General features: G+C 36.1%; 1 protein-coding gene across 1 annotated transcript in view; it reads left to right on the forward strand.

The window, feature by feature from the left end:
- Positions 1-19,960, forward strand: part of LOC128660599 (collagen alpha-2(VI) chain-like) — a 115,287-nt gene that overhangs the window by 28,608 nt on the left and 66,719 nt on the right. Inside the window, exons 11-12 of the mRNA XM_053714525.1 lie at positions 12,379-12,432; positions 14,046-14,108. Coding sequence (XP_053570500.1) covers positions 12,379-12,432; positions 14,046-14,108 — 117 coding nt within the window. The remainder of the gene's footprint in view (positions 1-12,378; positions 12,433-14,045; positions 14,109-19,960) is intronic.

Below are 19,960 nucleotides of genomic sequence, written 5' to 3' on the forward strand. Positions count from 1 at the left end.
TACATGGAATATAAATACAAAGTATCAGTCACTGCTTCGTCTTTATATTGCTAATTGGGATTTAGCTACAGCAAGAAACTGAGAATCATGTATGATGGGAAAGCTAGTGTGCTGGAGGTGAAGCCCTTGATCTCATAGTTATACAGGATGCCTGGTACTTCCTGTTATGAGGTTACCGCTGCTGAGAATTGAAACCCTTAGCTGTGAATATGTGTATTACAGTAAATGTGTATGCGCATGCGTGTGTAGGGTGGTGGTACAAGGGTGAGCATGTTTGTATATGTGAGTATGCAGTCATACATGTATATGAGTGGATGTGTGTGCATGACAAGAGGGAGGTTACACAGTCGTACTTGCATTTAAGTAGGTGTGTATTTGTGCACGAGCGAGTGTGCGTAAATAGGTGTAAGTAAATGTATATATGTAGGGGTTGCAGATGGTGTGCCTAATAAGGTTCCAATATTTTTCTTTACTTCCAAACCTATTACTGGCAAGAGATCCCATTTTTTTGCATGCTTTATTGTAAGACTTGACAAATAAATACAATGATAAAGGTAAGAGTTAAAGATGTGTTATGTATGTGTATGTAGTGAAAACGTTTTATAATTTCGGGAAGTAAAACTTATCTGAAAATCAGGGTCCAGAATTAGGAAAAAGAACCAGCCCTGTAGAAGTTCAGTAGACGTCTAGAGTGATAAGCTCAGGAAGAAGTCCACTTTATACAGCTTGTAATATTTCTTCATTAACAATTTACAAATATAAAATTGTTGTGTATCAAAAAGGTAAAAATAAATCATAAACATGTAACAGTATAAATGGGGAGGAAAAAAAAGGGGGATAGAAAAAGAAAGATGATCAGCAAGTGGGAGATATCGAGCAAGATCATAGCAAATTAAATGCTCTTGTCCTCCCACATGAGTAGCATGACCTCATGGATTTAGATCTTTCCAATCCTGAGATAGTGGTATCTTTCTAATTGTAGGAGTTCTGTGACTCTTTGCCTCCATTCAAATTTAGTGGTTAATTGCTGGGTTTTCCAGTGTTTTTGGCTGATGCCCTTGGCTCCGTTAAGCATAACAAGCAAGAGGGATTTTTTGGCAAACCCACTTACTTTCGGGAGTCCATGATATAGCAGCATGCTGAGCTCAAGAGAAATAGGCAACCCTAGCAAACTGCTTATATCATCAGAGACCTATATCAAGAAGAGACATATGTGCAGACATATATCAAGAAGAGTTCCCTCACCTCCACAGTCCCTCCAACAGCTTCCGAGAGTGAGGGGGTAAATCATTTTACATCTACTTGGAGTGAGGTACCATCTACTCTGAAATTTGTAATGTGTTTCTTGAATGTTAGCTGAGACAGATGCTTTTTTTGCTAGAGCAAATATTTTAAGCCAGTCTTTGTACGATACTTCCGTATTTAAGTGTTTGTTCCAGCCCTGTATGTAAGATGGAAGTGTGCACTAGTACTAGTTTATAAATCAACTAAATCATGTGTCTCGGGTGTTGTGATATCAAGCATAATTTTTCAAATGGTGTTAGGGATCTAATTAGGGAAGTTTTGTACTTGTGAAAGGAAATGTACTGAGATAACTGAGCATATGAGATCCAAGAGGAGAAGAAACACTCATTCCATTCTTGAAATTCCAACTGAGACCTCAGTTTCGCCTGTCCTATTGCATAGGCATGGCAAGAGATCCCATTTTAACTATGCATTGACCAGATGATTTAGTGCACTGCCTGTCTCTGTCCATTTTTAACCAACATTGCAATGTTTCTATCATCGTGGCAAAACATATTACAAATATTACAACAAAGGTTATGCATTTATCATTGATAAGGATTGGTCTTAGTGATAGCTCTCAAAAACTATGTCAGCTGGGAGAAATATAGGTAAAATGCTCCTTCTCAGCTTTAGATGCAGGAGTGTCTTTTTAGTTCAAAGTGAAAATGTCATCATATTATTAGTTAAATCCTCCTATGCAACAAACAGTGATTAGTAATAGTTCTTGTCTTGAGGCTTTGGATGTAATCCCAATTTTGTAATGGTAAGGGTCAGTACTTATCTTAAGCTCTTGGAGTGGTGCAGATAGTCCACTAAGCAAGCGTGTTTTTGTAAAGATACAATCACGAAGTAGGAGTAGTCAATCTGTCACACCTCTGCTGCCAATCTAGAGTGACTAAGTGCAAATTGCTGTTGTGGACAACATCAGTGTGCGCTCCTGGTCAGGTCGAGTAGGCCCTCCAGTCTCCGCCGCTGGTAATGTCCTCAGTGTAAGGTAAGAATCCTTCATCGTGGTGGGCGTGTAACCCTCCTTGCCAGCTCCGGAACTTCCTCTGCCGTCAGCTTGTGAGTTTCTTCTGATAGGCTGCAGGTCATGGAGGAAAGGATGATGAATCTGCAAGGGGCATCATTGCACAAGCAGTTCATCAGAACTGCTTGTGCAATGTTAAATGCTGACAGCGTATGCTGTCGGCATTCAGCGATGTCGGGCAGACATGATTCTCTACAGCGAATCATGTCCACCCGCCATTTGGTAAATCGGCCCCCTATGTATCAATCTCAAGGAAGACTGTCTCTACTTCCTCTTTTCTTTGCAATGACATCACCAGGTAGCAAGAGGACACCTGAGACCAAGCAAAACACAAAATCCTCATGGCTCGAATTGGTAGATCTGAATCAAAGCAAATCTGGAACATTAATGTCATATAGAACAGATGAACAGACGGACCAGGATATCCAGGAATCCCATGCTGGAACATTCATTCAGCAGCTGAATACACAAATCAGGAATCTATGATGCTTGCACTGAAAGAAGAAATGCAATAGATAAGGCATTTGAACTGTGCAATACAAGAATACAAGAGGAAGTGTATCCGGAGAAAAAAACACAACAACAACATGCAATACTAAATACAATGTAGAAATACAATATATATATATATATATATATATATATATATATGGTCAAACCAACTAAAACAATAGGAACAGAATAAAAAGCAAAATCATAATTCTCTGATATACGTTGTCTGGGAGGGTCCATAAAAAGGTACCATAGGGAGGGAAAATACTCGCCTCCTGTCTTTAATAAAATCTAGATTATTCGGTCACCAAGGCTAGAATAATCGTCATTTTATTGCAAGACAGGAGGCTTTATAGTTTGCAATTTTAAAGCAGAAAAATAAGTATATAAGAAAAAAGAATGATGCTGAAGGCATTTTCAGATGGTAGGTTAGGCAGTCCTACTGGCCCTTTAGAAATTCAAACCATATTTGGGAGGAGTAAGCTAATTTATAAAGGACCCTGAAGTGGCAGCATCTTATTATCTGGCTATCCACATAGGTTTGGGATGTGGGGTTTAAAGGGAAGGGGAGTTACAGTGACAGATTATTAGACCCAAGGACAATTCTTAAGATCTGTATTTTGACCTCCAGAACTAAAGGTTCTTTACTCCATTTATACTCTGGGGAGGAGTTTCTTTACCCCGGTTATACTCCGGGGAGGAGTTTCTATGCACACTAATCACATGTCCTGGGAGCTGGACCATCTATACTATAATCACATTTGTAACGCGGCCGTCTCCAGTTGCACACGCATCCTCAAAGGAATGTTGACTGCGTGAGGCAGCCAAAAGAATTTTGGCTGCGCGTGCAGCCAAAAGAATCCACCTGAATGCAGCAAAGCTGCATCCCCATGGATTCTGAAAATGGCAGGATGGTCACCACCCTGCCATTTTTGGAATCCACCTGGATGCAGCATACGCAAACCCGAACCTTTAAAAAAAAAAAAACACGCAACCGCCTGCACTAAATAACTGAAAAAGAAGTAACCGCCCGCAAGAAATAAAAAACACGTAACCGCCCGTACGAAGTATAAAAAAAAAAAATAACCTCCCGCATGATACTTTTTTTAACAAACACCTAAACCGCCAACCCCCACATTGCAAAACAATAAAGTAAATAACCCCTAATCAGCAAATAACATAATTAAAATATTAACTCCTAAACCGCCAACCCCCCACATCACAATAAACCTAATTAATCTATTAACCCCTAAACCGCAAAACCCCCACATCGCAATAAACCTATTTAACCTATTAACTCTTAAACCGCCAACTCCCCACATCGCAATAAACCTAATTAATATATTAATCCCTATACCTCCAACCCCCCCACAATGAAAATTTAATTTAATTACTAAGCCCCCTAACCTAACACCCCATAAATTAAACCCAATTACTAATAAATTACAATTAAAATAAAAAATCCTAACATTAAATTACAAAAATAAAAAAGTCTAACATTACAGAAAAAAATAAACAAAATTATCAAAAATAAAATAAAAAAATATACCTAATCCCTATGAAAATAAAAAAGCCCCCCCAAAATAAAAATACTCCCTAATCTAAACTACCAATAGCCCTTAAAAGGGCCTTTTGTAGGGCATTGCCCTAAGTTAAACAGATCTTTTACATTTAATAATTACTAAATCCCCCCTAACAGTAAAAAACCCCCACCCACCAAACCCCACCAAATTAAAAAAACTAAACACTAAAAACCTAAACTACCTATTTGCCCCTATTTGTATTGGTATTGCCCTCAAAAGGGCATTCAGCTCTTTTACTGCCCTTAAAAGGGCAATCAGCTCTTTTTCAAGCCCATTAAATCTCTAATCTTAAAAATAAAAAATAAATTAAAAAAATACTAAAACTAAGCCTCAAATAGGTACTCACCGTTCCTGAAGTCCGGTGAAGAAGGTCTTCTTCCAGGTGGCTCCATCATCTTCTATCCTCATCCGGAGTGAAGGCGGCGCGGAGCGGAGGTGCAAAGCTGGCTTCCCCGATGCACAGATCATCAGCAGCAGTCCTCAAAGGCGGCTGTCCTCAGCAGCGTGGAGGCTCCTCTTCATGTGATCATTTGTCGCACACTAAAGATTGAATGCAAGGTACCCCATATTTATTGGGGTACCTTGCATTCCTATTGGCTGAAATTTTTAAATCAGCCAATAGGATGAGAGCTACTGAAATCTTATTGGCTGATTTGAACAGTCAATAGGAGTTCAGTAGCTCTAATCCTATTGGCTAATTTCAAAATTTCAGCCAATAGGAATGCAAGGTACCCCAAATTGAATGCGGTACCTTGCATTCAATCTTCAGTGTACAATGGACATCAGATGGAGAGGAGCCTCCAATCCACCGAGGCCCGCCGCCGCCGAGCACCGCCGCTGAGGATCCACGCATCGGGGAAGACAGCTCCGCACCTCTGCTCTGCGCCACCTATGTTCTGGATGAAGATAGAAGATGATGGAGTCACCTGGAAGAAGACCTTCTCCGCTGGGGCTTAGTCTTAGGCTTTTTTTTTATTTTTTGGGGTGGCTTTTGTTTCTAGATTAGTGTTTTTTGGGCTGGAAAATAGCTGATTGCCCTTTTAAGGGCAGTAAAAGAGCTGAATGCCCTTTTAAGGGCAATGCTCTTACAAATGCCCCTTTAGGGGCAATGGGTAGTTTAGGTTTTTTTTAGTATTAGTTTTTTTATTTTGGGGGGTTTGGTGGGTGGGTGGTTTTAGTGTTAGGGGGTAATTGGTAATTTTTGTAAGTAAACAAGAGTTTGTTAGGGCAATTCCCTACAAAAGGCCATTTTAAGGGCTATTGGTAGTTTAGTATTAGATTAGGGGGTGTTTTTATTTTGGGGGGATTTTTTATAGGGGTATTAGTTTAGGTTTAATTTTTTTTATTTTGGATAGCTTTGTTTATTTTTTTCTGTAATTTTACTTTTTTATTTTTCGTAACTTTAGCTTAGGGGTTTGTATTTTTTTAAACATAGACTGCCCTCTGGGCAGGCTTATCACCTAGTGATTCTATAAAAAGGAATGTTGCACCCTTGTTAGGTATAACATGAATGTCACCTCATATATTGAAGATTTAACTTAATTAATTAAAAAGAATCTCATGCTCACTGAGCTAGATAAACTTACAATTTGAAGAGGTTATGAATAAATACAACGGGGAAATTAGCGCCATTCCTTCAAAAAGATGCTTAGTATATATAAGCATTTAAGAGCTGCATACATAACAGCTTGTTCAAAATCATTAAAGGGACACAAAACCCAACATTTTTCTTTCATGATTCAGATAGAGAATACAATTTTAAACAACTTTCTAATTTACTTCTATTATCTAATGTGTTTCATTCTTTTGGTATCATTTGTTGAAGGAGCAGCAATGCACTACTGGTTTCTAACTGAAGACATGGGTGAGCCAATGACAATCGGTATATATATGCAGTGACCAATCAGCAGCTAGAACCTAGGTTCTTTGCTGCGCCTGAGTTTGCCAAGATAAACCTTTCAGCAAAGGATAACAAGAGCAGGAAGCAAATTAAATAATAGAAGTAAATTGGAAAGTTGTTAAAAATTGTATTCTCTATCTGAATCATGAAAGAAAATGTTTGGGTTTCATGTCCCTTTAAACCATTGTTGGTGCTATAGCAGACTGTGCAGGGCTGCTATCTCAAGGCAGTCTACATATATCTATATAGTCCTTTGTAAAGCAGCAACACATGTTGCAGCACAGGGAACATTAGGTGCATATATGACCTACAAAAGACAAATATAAATAAAGGGTAGAGGGGAAGGTTGAGAAAATTAGAGAATTCTGGGTAAGAAATCAGAGAAATAGATTAGTGTAAATAGCGTAAGGGTTAAAGCTAGAAGCTCAAATTTAGGACAAGTCTCCTGGAGCGAAGCAGAGAATACCACAGAATGTGTAATTTAGGGAAGGTTTTGTACACAGAAATGGAAAAGGTAAGAGGAAAAAATTAAAGAGGTATGTCTTGAGCGGAGCAAAACGACAGCAGGACAACAATTACAGACTAGGCAGAACAATGAGAAGATACATTGTTATTGATGTATTGTAGAAGGGAAAGACAGAGCCTAGCTGGTCATAAAGGAGGATGGTTATAAATAAATCCTAGATTGAGAGTGAACCTGGAATTGTCAGGTGTTAGACTTCACTATAGGTGAGTGGTTGTCAGTACTAAAAAGAAAAGGTATCAGAAACTAATCTAAGATGATCCCCCAGAGAAGGATAATACACTGAAGTTATAGTTAGAGAGGTAGAAGGGAGAGAACTGACATCTGGAATAAAGGAGTTCAGCAGCAGAAAAGACTTCAGAGATAAAGAAAGAAATATAAGAGAAATGGCCTTTAGACTTGGTTAGACACAAACCAAATGAAGCCTGATTTATACATTGTACTGCAGACAAAACACGTCTCCGGTTATTTATGCAAATTATGACACTTAGGGAAGTCTTCCTAAGTGTGATGCGGGAATCCAGACGTGGACCCGTTGCTCAGTGTGCCTAGAGGGATATGGCTGCACCTCACTGACGAGGCCCACAATAGGCTGAAACGTACGTCTGGCGTTTTGCTGTTTCTCTCATTCAGAGAGGGATTGACTGGTATTTTGGGGCTGGACTGTACTGTGATGTCAGGAGGATCAGACTGATATGCTACAGGAAAGTTCTTCTCTGTGAAAGGCACATGTTGAGCTAAAAGAGGCTGCTTCTTGGGTGGTAACTAGCCATAGAACAAGCTGTTATGCTATTGTTCATTTCCAAGTTGAGCGCTTCTCTCTTTCAATTTATGCAAATTATGACTCTTAGGGAAGTCTCCCAAAGTGTGATGCGGGAATCCAGAAGTGGACCCGTTGCTCAGTGTGCCTAGAGGGATATGGCTGCACCTCACTGACGAGGCCCACACTAGCAAAAAGAGGCTGCTTCTTGTGTGGTAACAAGCCATAGAACAAGCTATTATGCTATTGTTCGTTCCCAGGTTGAGCGCTTCTCTCTTTTTATTAAAATATGTAAAGGTGTTTATGCATATCATCCAGTCAGTGTCAAGTATAATAACAATGGCTGTGTTGCCTACAAAAAGGGGCAACATTTATCTGCCAGCAATTTGTCAGTAAAATGTGTTATTCAGTCCAGGGAATATACTGAAAGCTCAATGAGTAAGTGTGTATATTTATTTTATAGATTGTGGCCAAAGGGTGGGGAGGAGGGGAAGGGTAGGAAAGCCCTCAGCGAGTGGGCCTGGTACTGAGTACCACTTACCTGATAAGCTGCAAAAGACAAATGTTAATGCAGCTATAGAAAGATATAGCAATAGAAAGAAAAACTATATATATATATATATATATATATATATATATATATATATATATATATATATATATATATATATAAATGTTGGGAAAGAGAAAATAAATATAGTTTACACTTTCTAAAAAATATGCAAATAATAAATAAGTACAAACTGGTTGAAGCCAACAGGAATATGCCCGTCTGGAGTGCATGCACCACTGGATAATTTTGGTTTACCCAGAATTTAAAAAAAAAAAAAAAAAAATGAAACCTAGTCAGTTGCAGACAAAGGGGAAAGCAAGAAAACTAACCCATAATAATTATCTGTAGTGTATGTAAGTATAGCAAAAACTCCCTGATCACATGACAAACATGACTTGCAGTTAAAAGTTTAGACTAGTAGCTGAAGACCTGAGGCACAATTAGATCTTTTTGTAAACTTCTGACTTGAAGGGGTAGATTTATCAAGCAACGGATGCACCTGAAACTTGAGAAGCAGCGGTCGTCAGGCACTCCTGTTTGTTACCTTTCAGCCAATAAACTGAGCATTCCTTAAGCTTGTGGCTTCAGTTTGGTTTTGTTGTTGCCTTCAAAACATATTACAGTCAAATTTCCCTTTTAACATGAATTGGTCATTTGGTTTATTAAAAAAGACTGAAATCCATTTCTCAAAATTTCTCTTAAAATGTTGTATCTGCTAAATATATATATACTGGAAAATAATAAAAACATTGCTACATTCAATTATAAATTTGATTAGTGTTAAATGCTGCTAGTATGTATTCCTTTTGAGATTTGAAATTAAAGAGCAATCCAATTCTTTAACAGAACATCATGAAGTTTTTTTTGTTTTGTTTTTTCAAATATTCAATATTTGTTTTAAAAAATAAAATAATATTTTCCTTTGTTTATATATATATATATATATATATATATATATATATATATATATATTTGCTTTTAAATCTTAGCTGAGAGCTTGTAAGTGAGTGCTGGACTTTTTCTGTGTATTGTATTAATTTTCCCTATGGTTCTTGCACCCAGACCTGTCTGGGGTTAACTGCCTGTTACTCTTGGGGGGAACAGCACAGTTTCCTGTGAGTGCCAGTAAGTACCCAGGGCTGAGCATGTTGCAGGGTCATGGGATGTGTACCCGGTCCGGTATGAGAGTGAAGTCCCCTTCCGTGTTTTGTATATGTCTGGGGTGATTAAATAAGCCTGTGCGCCCTCCACTTGTTCCCAGTTTGTTGGATTGAGAGCTTGCATTGTGTGGCTGTTTTAGGGTCCCAGGTTTTTGGAAGGGACCTTGTCAAGGTACCTAGGCTTGTCCCATTTGGCCAAATGCGGTAACTAACCCTTCCCTTTTTTTGCTTTTAATCTTAGCTGAGAGCTTGTAAATGAGTGCTGGACATTCTCTGTGTGTTGTATTAATTTGTTTTGTAATTTTCCCTATGGTTCTTGCACCCAGACCTGTCTGGGGTTAACTGCCTGTGACTCTGGGGACAGCACAGCTTCCTGTGAGTGCCAGTGAGCACCCAGGGCTGAGCATGTTGCAGGGTCATCGGATGTGTACCCGGTCCGTATGAGAGTGCAGTCCCCATCCGTGTTTTTTTATATATATATATATATATATATATATATATATATATATATATATATATATATATATACAGTATATATACAGTATATATATATATATATATATATATATATATATATATATATATATATATATATATATATATATATATATATATATACACACATACAGTATACATATATATATAATGTAGATGTCACTCGTTCACATCAAGAACCCTGCAAAGTTAAATAAGCAGCTGTCAAGTAGGGATGGTCGAATGTGTTTATATTCGAATTTGAATATTAGAACAAATGTTATTTTAAAAATTTGATTTACATAATCAAATGTTGATAAGAAAGAATATTCTTAAAAATTCTTTTATCAAATGTTATTTACAGTTTTTCAAATGTCACTTTCGAATTTGAATGTCACATTCGAATTCGAATATTACTTTCGAATTTGAATATTACATATATAAAACATAGTTGTAGCATTTGAATATTACATTTATTAAACACAGTTGTAGACTAGAAATACTATTTTGAATGTTATATAAACATTCGAAATTCGATTCGAATGAATGTATCAAAAGTCGTTTTAAATTTTGAATTTTTAGAAACATTTGCCCATCCCTAATATATATATATATATATATATATATATATATATATATATATATATATATATATATATATATATATATATATATATATATATATATATTTAAAAAATTAATATCAGAGCGAATGTCAAGCAGGTCAATTCTTCTATATTCATATGTTGTATAACAAAAATGATGGCAATTTCTATAGTAATTATCTGCTACCTAAAAGACACAAGACTGCTCATTTGAAAGAGGTGAATTTGTGTGTGTGTGTTCTGTCTTTGGTGAATAAGTTTTAGGTTGTAGGTAAGCAGTACTGTAAAGGGACAGTATACACTCATTTTCATATAACTGCATATAATAGACACTACTATAAAGAATAAGATGCACAGATACTGATATAAAAATCCAGTATAAAACTGTTTAAAAACTTACTTAGAATCTGTCAGTTTGGCTCTGTTGAAAAGGTAGCTGGAAAGCCCACTGCAAGTGGCAAATAAGACACTCCCCCCTCCCCCTTCTTTTGCATATGAAAAGACCCTTTACACAAACAGGAGCAAGCTGGAGAAGGTAGCTGACGGTATTCACATAAAACTTTGGGGCTTGGTTAGGAGTCTGAAAATCAGAGCAATGTTATTTAAAAATAAGCAAAACTATACATTAATTTTTTAAAAAAACTTTATGGGCTATATAAATAGATTATCTACAAAACATTTATGCAAAGAAAAAATGAGTGTATAATGTCCCTTTAAAAACAAATTGAAGCTTGTAATCATGCTCTTCCCAAGATTTTGAAAACACAGTCAATTCTGTACATGAATCCTATTCATTCTTAGGTAGAGAGCGGTCACCCTGGACAAGACAGAACTTGTTTGAGTCCTTAAATACGCCTTTAAGTGATTTAATTCTGGTTTATCTCTTGTGCTTCTAAATACGTTAAACATAATCCCAAAAATAACTTGTATGTACAGTACTTGGATTTGTTCAGATCAGCCAGTAAAGGGGATTTTAAAGGGTCAGTAAAGTCTTAATGAATTTTAAAGTGATGGTAATCTCTCCCCTTTTTAAAAACAGATCCGGATTGTTAGTGATATTTTAGATGGAGTTTAATTCATCCGTTGTGATGAAGATGCGCTATAACTTGCTTTTTAATATAGATATGAAATTCAAATACCCTGAGCTCTGCCACCCACTTTAAAAAGCCATTGGTTTGAATTGTTCTCCAGTCAGCACTCTAGCTACAACAAAAGTGCCACAAATGAAGAGCGCTGATTGGACAACAATTCAAACCTTTAGCTGACAGAAAAACTGACTTTTGAAGTGGGAGGCACAGTGCGGGGTATTCGAATTAAAAAGCAAGTTATAGCGCATCTTTGTTACAATTGAATTAAACTCAATCTAAAATATCACTAACATTATGGATCTGATTTTAAAAAGGGCAGAGTTTACCATCACTTTAAATGGATTGGATAAAGCATAATATTTTAAACAACTAATTTGCTTCTATTGTCAATTTTGCTTAGTTCTGTTGGTATCCTTTGTTAAAGTGTAATTTTAGGCGAGTTCAGTGTGCACATGCTCTTAGCCCTTTGGGAGCAGTGTGTGCAACAATTTTTACAGCAATGTTATACATAGTTGCAAACACTGTTGCCATAGAATGCTAAAGACATGTGTAAGCTCCTCTCAACCTACCTAGGTTTACTCTTCAACAAAGGATAACAAGTTAACAAAGTAATGTTGATAATAGACGTAAATTGGAATGTTGTTTAAAATAATGTGCTCTGTCTGAATCGTCAATTTATTTTTTACTTTACTGTCGCTTTTATATGGAAGATAAGCAAGTTGTTTGGTCACTGAGAGGACAAGCCAAAGGGAACAGAAAAAGCCCCAGAAGTATCTAATTTTTTATTCGTCACTGATTTAAGCCATTTTAATTGCATGCAGTGTTATATCTTAAAACAAAAACCCTGGCAACTGGGAAACCTTAATTAGCTGGGTGATACAGTTTAACCATTGTTTTGTAATTTGCTTTTTTTTCTTTCTCAGGGGAAACCTGGTCGTATTGGTTCAATAGGCTGTAAAGGAAGTGTGGGCATTCAGGTGAGCAATTTATGGGAAATCCATTATTCTAAAAATATAAATGATATGCTGTTTAGCCAGTCTATTAATGGTAAAGCTATTCAAACTGGGAGATCAACAGGTCACTGGAAAAGGTCCCAAAATAGCCCATACGCAAAACTCTGACCTAGACTGTTTACTATATATTTTACAATTAAGCAGTGAGTTTATTCTCTCTGCTGCTAGTAACAAATAATTTATTTTACCCCTTTTGCAACTTGTAATACACATAAGGCAGCGATTTTTACTTCTCCTTGGCTAACACATACATAGCTATTGTCTTACACTTGACATCTAGTAACATACACACACAGCAGTTCTTTAGCCATTTGTGCTAACACACAGTGATTTGCAACTAGTTCAGCCAGTAACATATAGAACAATGATTTCAACCCCGTGTACCACAAGAAACAGTGCCAGTACAACCTCATTTATTATTTTAGTGCCTGTTACACAGAGAGCAGTGATTTTCTACAATCAGTTGTAGATACAGGTTCTTCTTCTTGCCTGCTCTCTTTGCACCTGCCCACCAGTAAACATGCTGATTCAGTCCTTTATAAATTTTTATAGCTCAGAAAAGATGACACCGCATATCCATAATAATACTGTTCATGCACAGTCACTTTTTCCTGAGCCATATTTCTAGAGCATGGATTTTCAAACTTGTCCCCAGGCCTCCCTAACAGGCCAGATTTTCAGGATTACCTTGGGTGAGAGGCGAGCAGGTTAATATCCATGTTTGCTAATCAGCTGATTATTTTACATGTGCTCCAGTTCAGATATCCTGGAAATCTGTCCAGTAAGGGAGGTTTGAGGGCTGGTTTGAAAACCCCTGTTCTAGAGTATTGAAGCATAGTTGGTATTTAGGAATTTAGCTGCTGTTCACTTTAAAGCCAAAAATGCCTATTGTTATGGGCAGCCCTGCGCGAACAGCTCAACAGTTCAATCTACATATTTTAAGGTGAAAATGTGTACTTCCCTTTATAGTTATAATGATTGTATGCACATTCCTGAGCAAAACAGGGCTTATAGAAATTTGTTTTAATGCACACTGCCCCTTTAAAGGGACATGAAACCCAACATTTTTCATTCATAATTCAGATAGAGAATACAATTTTAAACAACTTTCCAATTTACTTCTATCATTTAATTTGCTTTCTTTTCTTGTTATCCTTTGCTGAAAGGTTTATCTAGGCAAGCTCAAAAGCAGCAGAGAACCTAGGTTCTAGCTGTTGATTGGTGGCTGCATATACAGTATATATATATATATATATATATATATATATATATATATATATATATATATATATATATATATATATATATATATTGATTGTGATTGGCTCACCAATGTGTTCAGTTAGAAACCATTAGTGCATTGCTGCTCCTTCAACAAATGATACCAAGAGAATTAAACAAATTAGATAATAGAAGTAAATAAGAAAGTTGTTTAAAATTGTGTTTTCTATCTGAATCATGAAAGAAAAATTGGGAGTTTCATGTCCCTTTAAGAAGTGTGGTCCAAGTATAGTGCACCCTATGTAGAATATATGAAAACTCTCTTTAATGATTCTGCTTATTTGTTTCCACTCAAGGGCGAAGACGGACCACGTGGGAATGTTGGTTTTAGAGGAATGCCAGGAATTCCAGGGGAGCCGGTAAACAACCAGCAGCAAAATATAACCAAGATAAAACATTTCAAAGCATAATTTAATATTCCCTTAAACTGGTTTAAAAATAAACAGATGACCTTTTTTAATTATTTATTTTTCTTAAAGGAACCGTAAACCCTTAAAAAAAGAAAATGAAAGAAACGCATCCCAGTGTTATTCTTCAACCACAACCCGCTTGATTGCACAGCTAAAATAAATGTAGTGCACTCCTGTGCTGTATAAAGCTGTTTTATCCAGTATCGGAGCGTGCTACATATATATGAACATTTCAATTGAGTGGGTCGTGATTGAAGAACAGCAATGTAATGTGTTTTTTTTAATTTTATTTTAAATATAGCACCAGCTGAGAATGGAAGACTTCTTAAGACAATCAATTCACACAAATTGTTATCTTGTCAAAGCGAGAGTCTCATTGTCAGGGCCGGCTCAAGATATTGTGCTGCCTGAGTAAGAGAATGCAGTGACCCCCAAGTAGTAACATTACTGATAAGAGTACCAAACTACTAGCCTTGCCGTTGACCTTACTAGGCCTGTCTACCTGCATGCATGCAACCAATGCTTATGCACAATTGCGCAAATGGAAGGAAGTCACCTCTGACTGGTTCTGTGTCTTTGTGCATGATGAGGTAATGCTGCTGGGCGCCGCCTGTGACTTTCCCCACAGAGACAGAGGACAGGAGTGGTCTGTGTCTGACAGTGACTGACTCAGTCACTGAAGTGATGCCCCTTGTCAAGTGCTGCCTGGGTCCATTGGACACACTTGGTCCCATGGTTCAGCCAGCCAAGATTATTGTAGTAATTAATTGAGCACTTGCTGCCCAATTATGTGGAAGGGGGGATAAAGATTACTGTCCCTTTAAGGAAGAGTAAACACACAAGAGCAGGTCAATTAAAATAAAAAAAGGATTGCTAATTCAATAATGTTTGTGCCCAGACAGTCACTAATACGATCAGCTTTTTTTTTTTGGTGGGGGGTCTTTGAAAGCCCAGCAAGAATATCTTCCTATTAAGAATTCTATTTCTTCACAGTTTGATAAAGTTGCCTCATTAAGTAGCCTCACTGATACAAACAATGTCTCTCCATATGTAACAAGTCATACATATTTATTGAGATATTTCTGAGAAAGAATTGTCTTTGTGAATAAGTGTAATTTATTTGAATAAAACATGCATTATTGTACAATGCCAAAGTCAATATATGTAAAAAAAAATCTACAAACTGTTCTTTCATTTCTGTTAAAGTATTGTTTTCATTTCATGTCATGGTGTTGACTATAAACTCATTAGGGATGTTTTGATTGTTCTGCTAGATTATAAATTTCAACAGATATATGGCTAAATACTCTAACATATACATTCTAAATATTATTATTATAACACAGAAATGCCAGGAATGTGAATTAACCACGTAGATAGTTCTCATGGGACATAATGGTTCTTCAATTTATGCTTCATATTGTTGTCATTTTAAATTTTTTGCAATCTATGAGATTTGTAGGCACAGTAATATCAAAATTAAACTTTCATGATTTAGATAGAGCATGCAATTTTAAACAACTTTCCAATTTACTTATTTGATCAAATTTGCTTTGTTCTTCTGTTTTCCTTTGTTTGAGAGTATGGTTGGGTACACTCATATTTGCTCACAACCTTGCACATGTCTTTAGCACTCTATGGCAGCAGTGTTTGCAACAATGTTTTTTGTTGCAACTCTTCAACAAAGGAAAACAGGAGAACAAAGCAAATTAGCTAATTGACGTAACTTGAAAACTTGTTTAACATTAAATGCTCTATTTGAGTCATGAAAGTTTTAATTTTGAGTTTGCTGTCCCTTTAAGAAACAAATCACTAAACTACTTTTCAGTACTGTACAGAGGTGCAATAATACATTATAAGAAGAAAATAAAATACATTAAATACATTCTAAGAAGAAAATAAAAATAAATTGATATATTCATATAGAGTCTTGTTCTAGGTGGTTAACTGGGATAAGAGAAATTAAAGGTGGGGGGCATTGCTTGGGAGATTACTTTTATTGGTTGGTTAAAGGAACATTTAAATTTCTTTATGATTTAAAAAACAACAACACACTTTCCATTTTACTTTTTTGTATCAAATGTACCCCTTTCTCTTTGTATCCTTTGATAAAAATGAGCTCCTGTCCATGAAAGCATACTGAGGTAGGCTCTGAAGCAAGCAGGTGTCATGAGCACTATATAAGCCTACCTCATTATGGTTTCATAGGCAGCAGCTAAGTTATCACAAAGGATACCAAGAGAACAAAGTTGTTAAATAATAGAAGTCATTTGGATAATATTTTAAAATTGTACATCCTTTCTTGTCATACTCGCCATAAAGAGAAAAATATAGTTATTTAAAGGGACATTAAACACTAAATACATATTATTGAGGTTATTCCCTGCTCCCCTGTAGTCATGGGCGACACCATGGTGACATCTATCTTTCACTACATTCCAGTGCTGACCTGTTCACACATGTGCTGCAGCTGTCTTTTACATACTTGCAGTGTAATATAGGTTCCATAATGACAGCACCCATGATTATAGGAAGGATCATAAAATGTGTTAGTATCCCTTTTACTAGCTCTCAGAATCATCACATATGCCTCATACACTTGTTAAAGGGACAATAAATTCAAAAATTAAACTTTCATGATTCAGCTAGAGACCCAGTGCCATGATACCACATACCTTTGCGTTCCTAATTTTATGCTTGTGCTGAAAATATCTGAAGTAATACACAAGACAGCTGCAATTTTTGGCAAAGTGACTAAAATGTGTGCATACTTTATCCCTGATTGTAGTCACACTTGAAAGTGTTTTAAAATGTAATAACACACACACTTTCATAAAACACACACAGTCCAATGTTAGGATAACAGCACAAAATGGGAAAATACTTTCTTAGTGCACGAACAGCTGAGTATCACTGCTATACTCTTAAAGGGACATTATACACTCATTTTTTCTTTGCATAAATGTTTTGTATATGATCTATTTATATAGCCCATAAAGTTTTTTTTTTAAATAAATGTTAAGTTTTGCTTATTTTTAAATAACATTGCTCTGATTTTTAGACTCCTAACCAAGCCCCAAAGTTTTATGTGAATACCATCAGCTACCTACTCCAGCTTGTAGCTGCTTGTGTAAAGGGTCTTTTCATATGCAAAAGAAGGGGGAGGGAGGGGAGTGTCTTATTTGCCACTTGCAGTGGGCTTTCCAGCTACCTTTTCAACAGAGCCAAACTGACAGCTTCTAAGTAAGCTTTTAAACAGTTTTATACTGGATTTTTATATCAGTATCTGTGCATCTTATTCTTTATAGTAGTGTCTATTACATTCAGTTATATGAAAATGAGTGTATACTGTCCCTTTAATCTTGAACATATAAAACACACACACTCATACAACACACACACACCACACACTCTCATAAGATACACACACATACACCACACACACACTCATATAACACACACACTCATACAACACACACACTCTCATACAACACACACAGACACCGCACACTCTCATACAACACTCACACTCTCATAAAACACACACACTCTGATACAACACACACAGACACCACACACTCTCACTCTACACACACACTATCGTACAACACACACACACACACCACACTGTCATGCAATATACACACACACAACACACACTCTCATAACACACACACACCACACACTCTCATAAGATACACACAAACATCACACACTCTCATACGATACACACACCACACACTCTCATACAACACATACACACACTCTCATACAACACACACAGACACCACACACTCTCGTACAACACACACACACACACACCACACACTATCATGCAATACACACACACACAAAACACACACTCTCATAAACACACACACCGCACACTCTCATAAGATACACACACACCACACACACTCTCATATAACACACACACACACTCTCATACAACACACACACACACCACACACTCTCATACAACACATACACACACTCTCATACAACACACACAGACACCACACACTCTCATACAAAACACACACACCACACACTGTCATACAAGACACATACACACACACAACACACACTCTCAAATAACACACACTCCATATGCACTCTCCTACAATACCCACACACACAAGTTGCGACCCAGTAAACATGGTGCTGCGACCCAGTAATGGGTCCCGACCCATGGTTTGCAGAACACTGAGCTAGAGCATGCAATTAAAAAACAACAAATGTTTCCAATTGACTTATATTATCAAATTAGTTTTGTTCTTTTGATATACTTAGTTGAAGTGTTAACCTATATAGGCTCAGAAGTGTGCACATATCTTTAGTATTCTATGGCAGCAATGTTTGTAACAATGTATAATATTGCTACAAACATTGTTGGAAATACTGTTGCTATTGTGTGTATGTACACTTCTAAACGTCTTATGAATTTAACTAAGTTTATTTTCCAACAAAGGATACCACAAGAACAAAGAAAATTTGAAAATAGTAAATTGGAAGTAAATTGAAGAAGTAAAAGAAGTAAATTGGAGGTTTTTTAATAATTTGCATGGTCTAGCTAAAGCGTGAAAATTTAATTTTGAATTTAATGGAGCATAAAAATAATAAAACCTGTAACTTTCACATTTAGATGTTAATACTGAAAACTACAAAACACTGAGGCTAGTTAGTCGATTTCTTTTTTATAAATCGGCATATTTGTGGATAAATATAGCATTAGCTGCTACTGAATAACTGCTGGTAAAGATTTCTATGAAAAATTGTTAATATTATATAAGTTCTCAGAGTTCACATTGAATGACATTACATAAAAAACAATATATATATATATATATATACACAGTATATATATATATATATATATATATATATATATATATATATATATATATATATATATATATATATATATATATATATATATATATATATATATATAAAATATAATATATTGCAAGGTAATGGAACAAACACCTCAAAACCTCAATCAGCCTTGCTTTGTAAATAAGATCTCATTTTGGTATCAGTCTTCTGTGAATCTATGCCATGCAATCATATACATTCTATGGTGTTACTTGCTTCAAAAAATTCCCGTAAAATAAGAATTTCATGCATAGTTTATTGTCTTGCTGTCTAATGATTCTACACTGTCATTTATATGAAACAGTCAGAAAGGCACATGAAAGTCAAAATGGTTCACCTAGATCATGTTATTTTAAGAGATTTAAATTTAGGTTTGTTATCAAAATGTTTGTTTTCATGATATCCTTTTTTTTAAAAGCATACCTAGGTAGGCTAAGAAGCAGTAATGCGCTAGTTCCCAGTAGTGCATTGCTGCTTCTTAGCCTACCTAAGTTCACTTTTCAACAAAGGATACAAAGGCAAAAAAGCTAATTTGATAATGAAAGTAAATTGGAAAAATGCTTAAAGGGATACTAAACCCAATTTTTTTTTTTTATTTCGTGATTCAGATAAAGCATGCAATTATAAGCAACTTTCTAATATACTCCTATTATCAATCTTTCTTCGTTCTTTTGCTATCTTTATTTGAAAAAGAAGGCATCAAAGCTAAGGAGCCAGCCAATTTTTAGTTCAGGAAACCTGGCCAGCACTTGTTTATTGGTGGGTGCATTTAGCCACCAATGAGCAAGCACAACCCAGGTTGTGAACCAAAAATGGGCCGGCTTCTAAACTTACATTCTTGCTTTTCAAATAAAGATAGCAAGAGAATGAAGAAAAAATCATAATAGGAGTAAATTAGAAAGTTGCTTAAAATTGCATGCTCT

Source organism: Bombina bombina, chromosome 5 (assembly GCF_027579735.1).
Source record: "Bombina bombina isolate aBomBom1 chromosome 5, aBomBom1.pri, whole genome shotgun sequence".
NCBI lineage: Eukaryota > Metazoa > Chordata > Amphibia > Anura > Bombinatoridae > Bombina > Bombina bombina.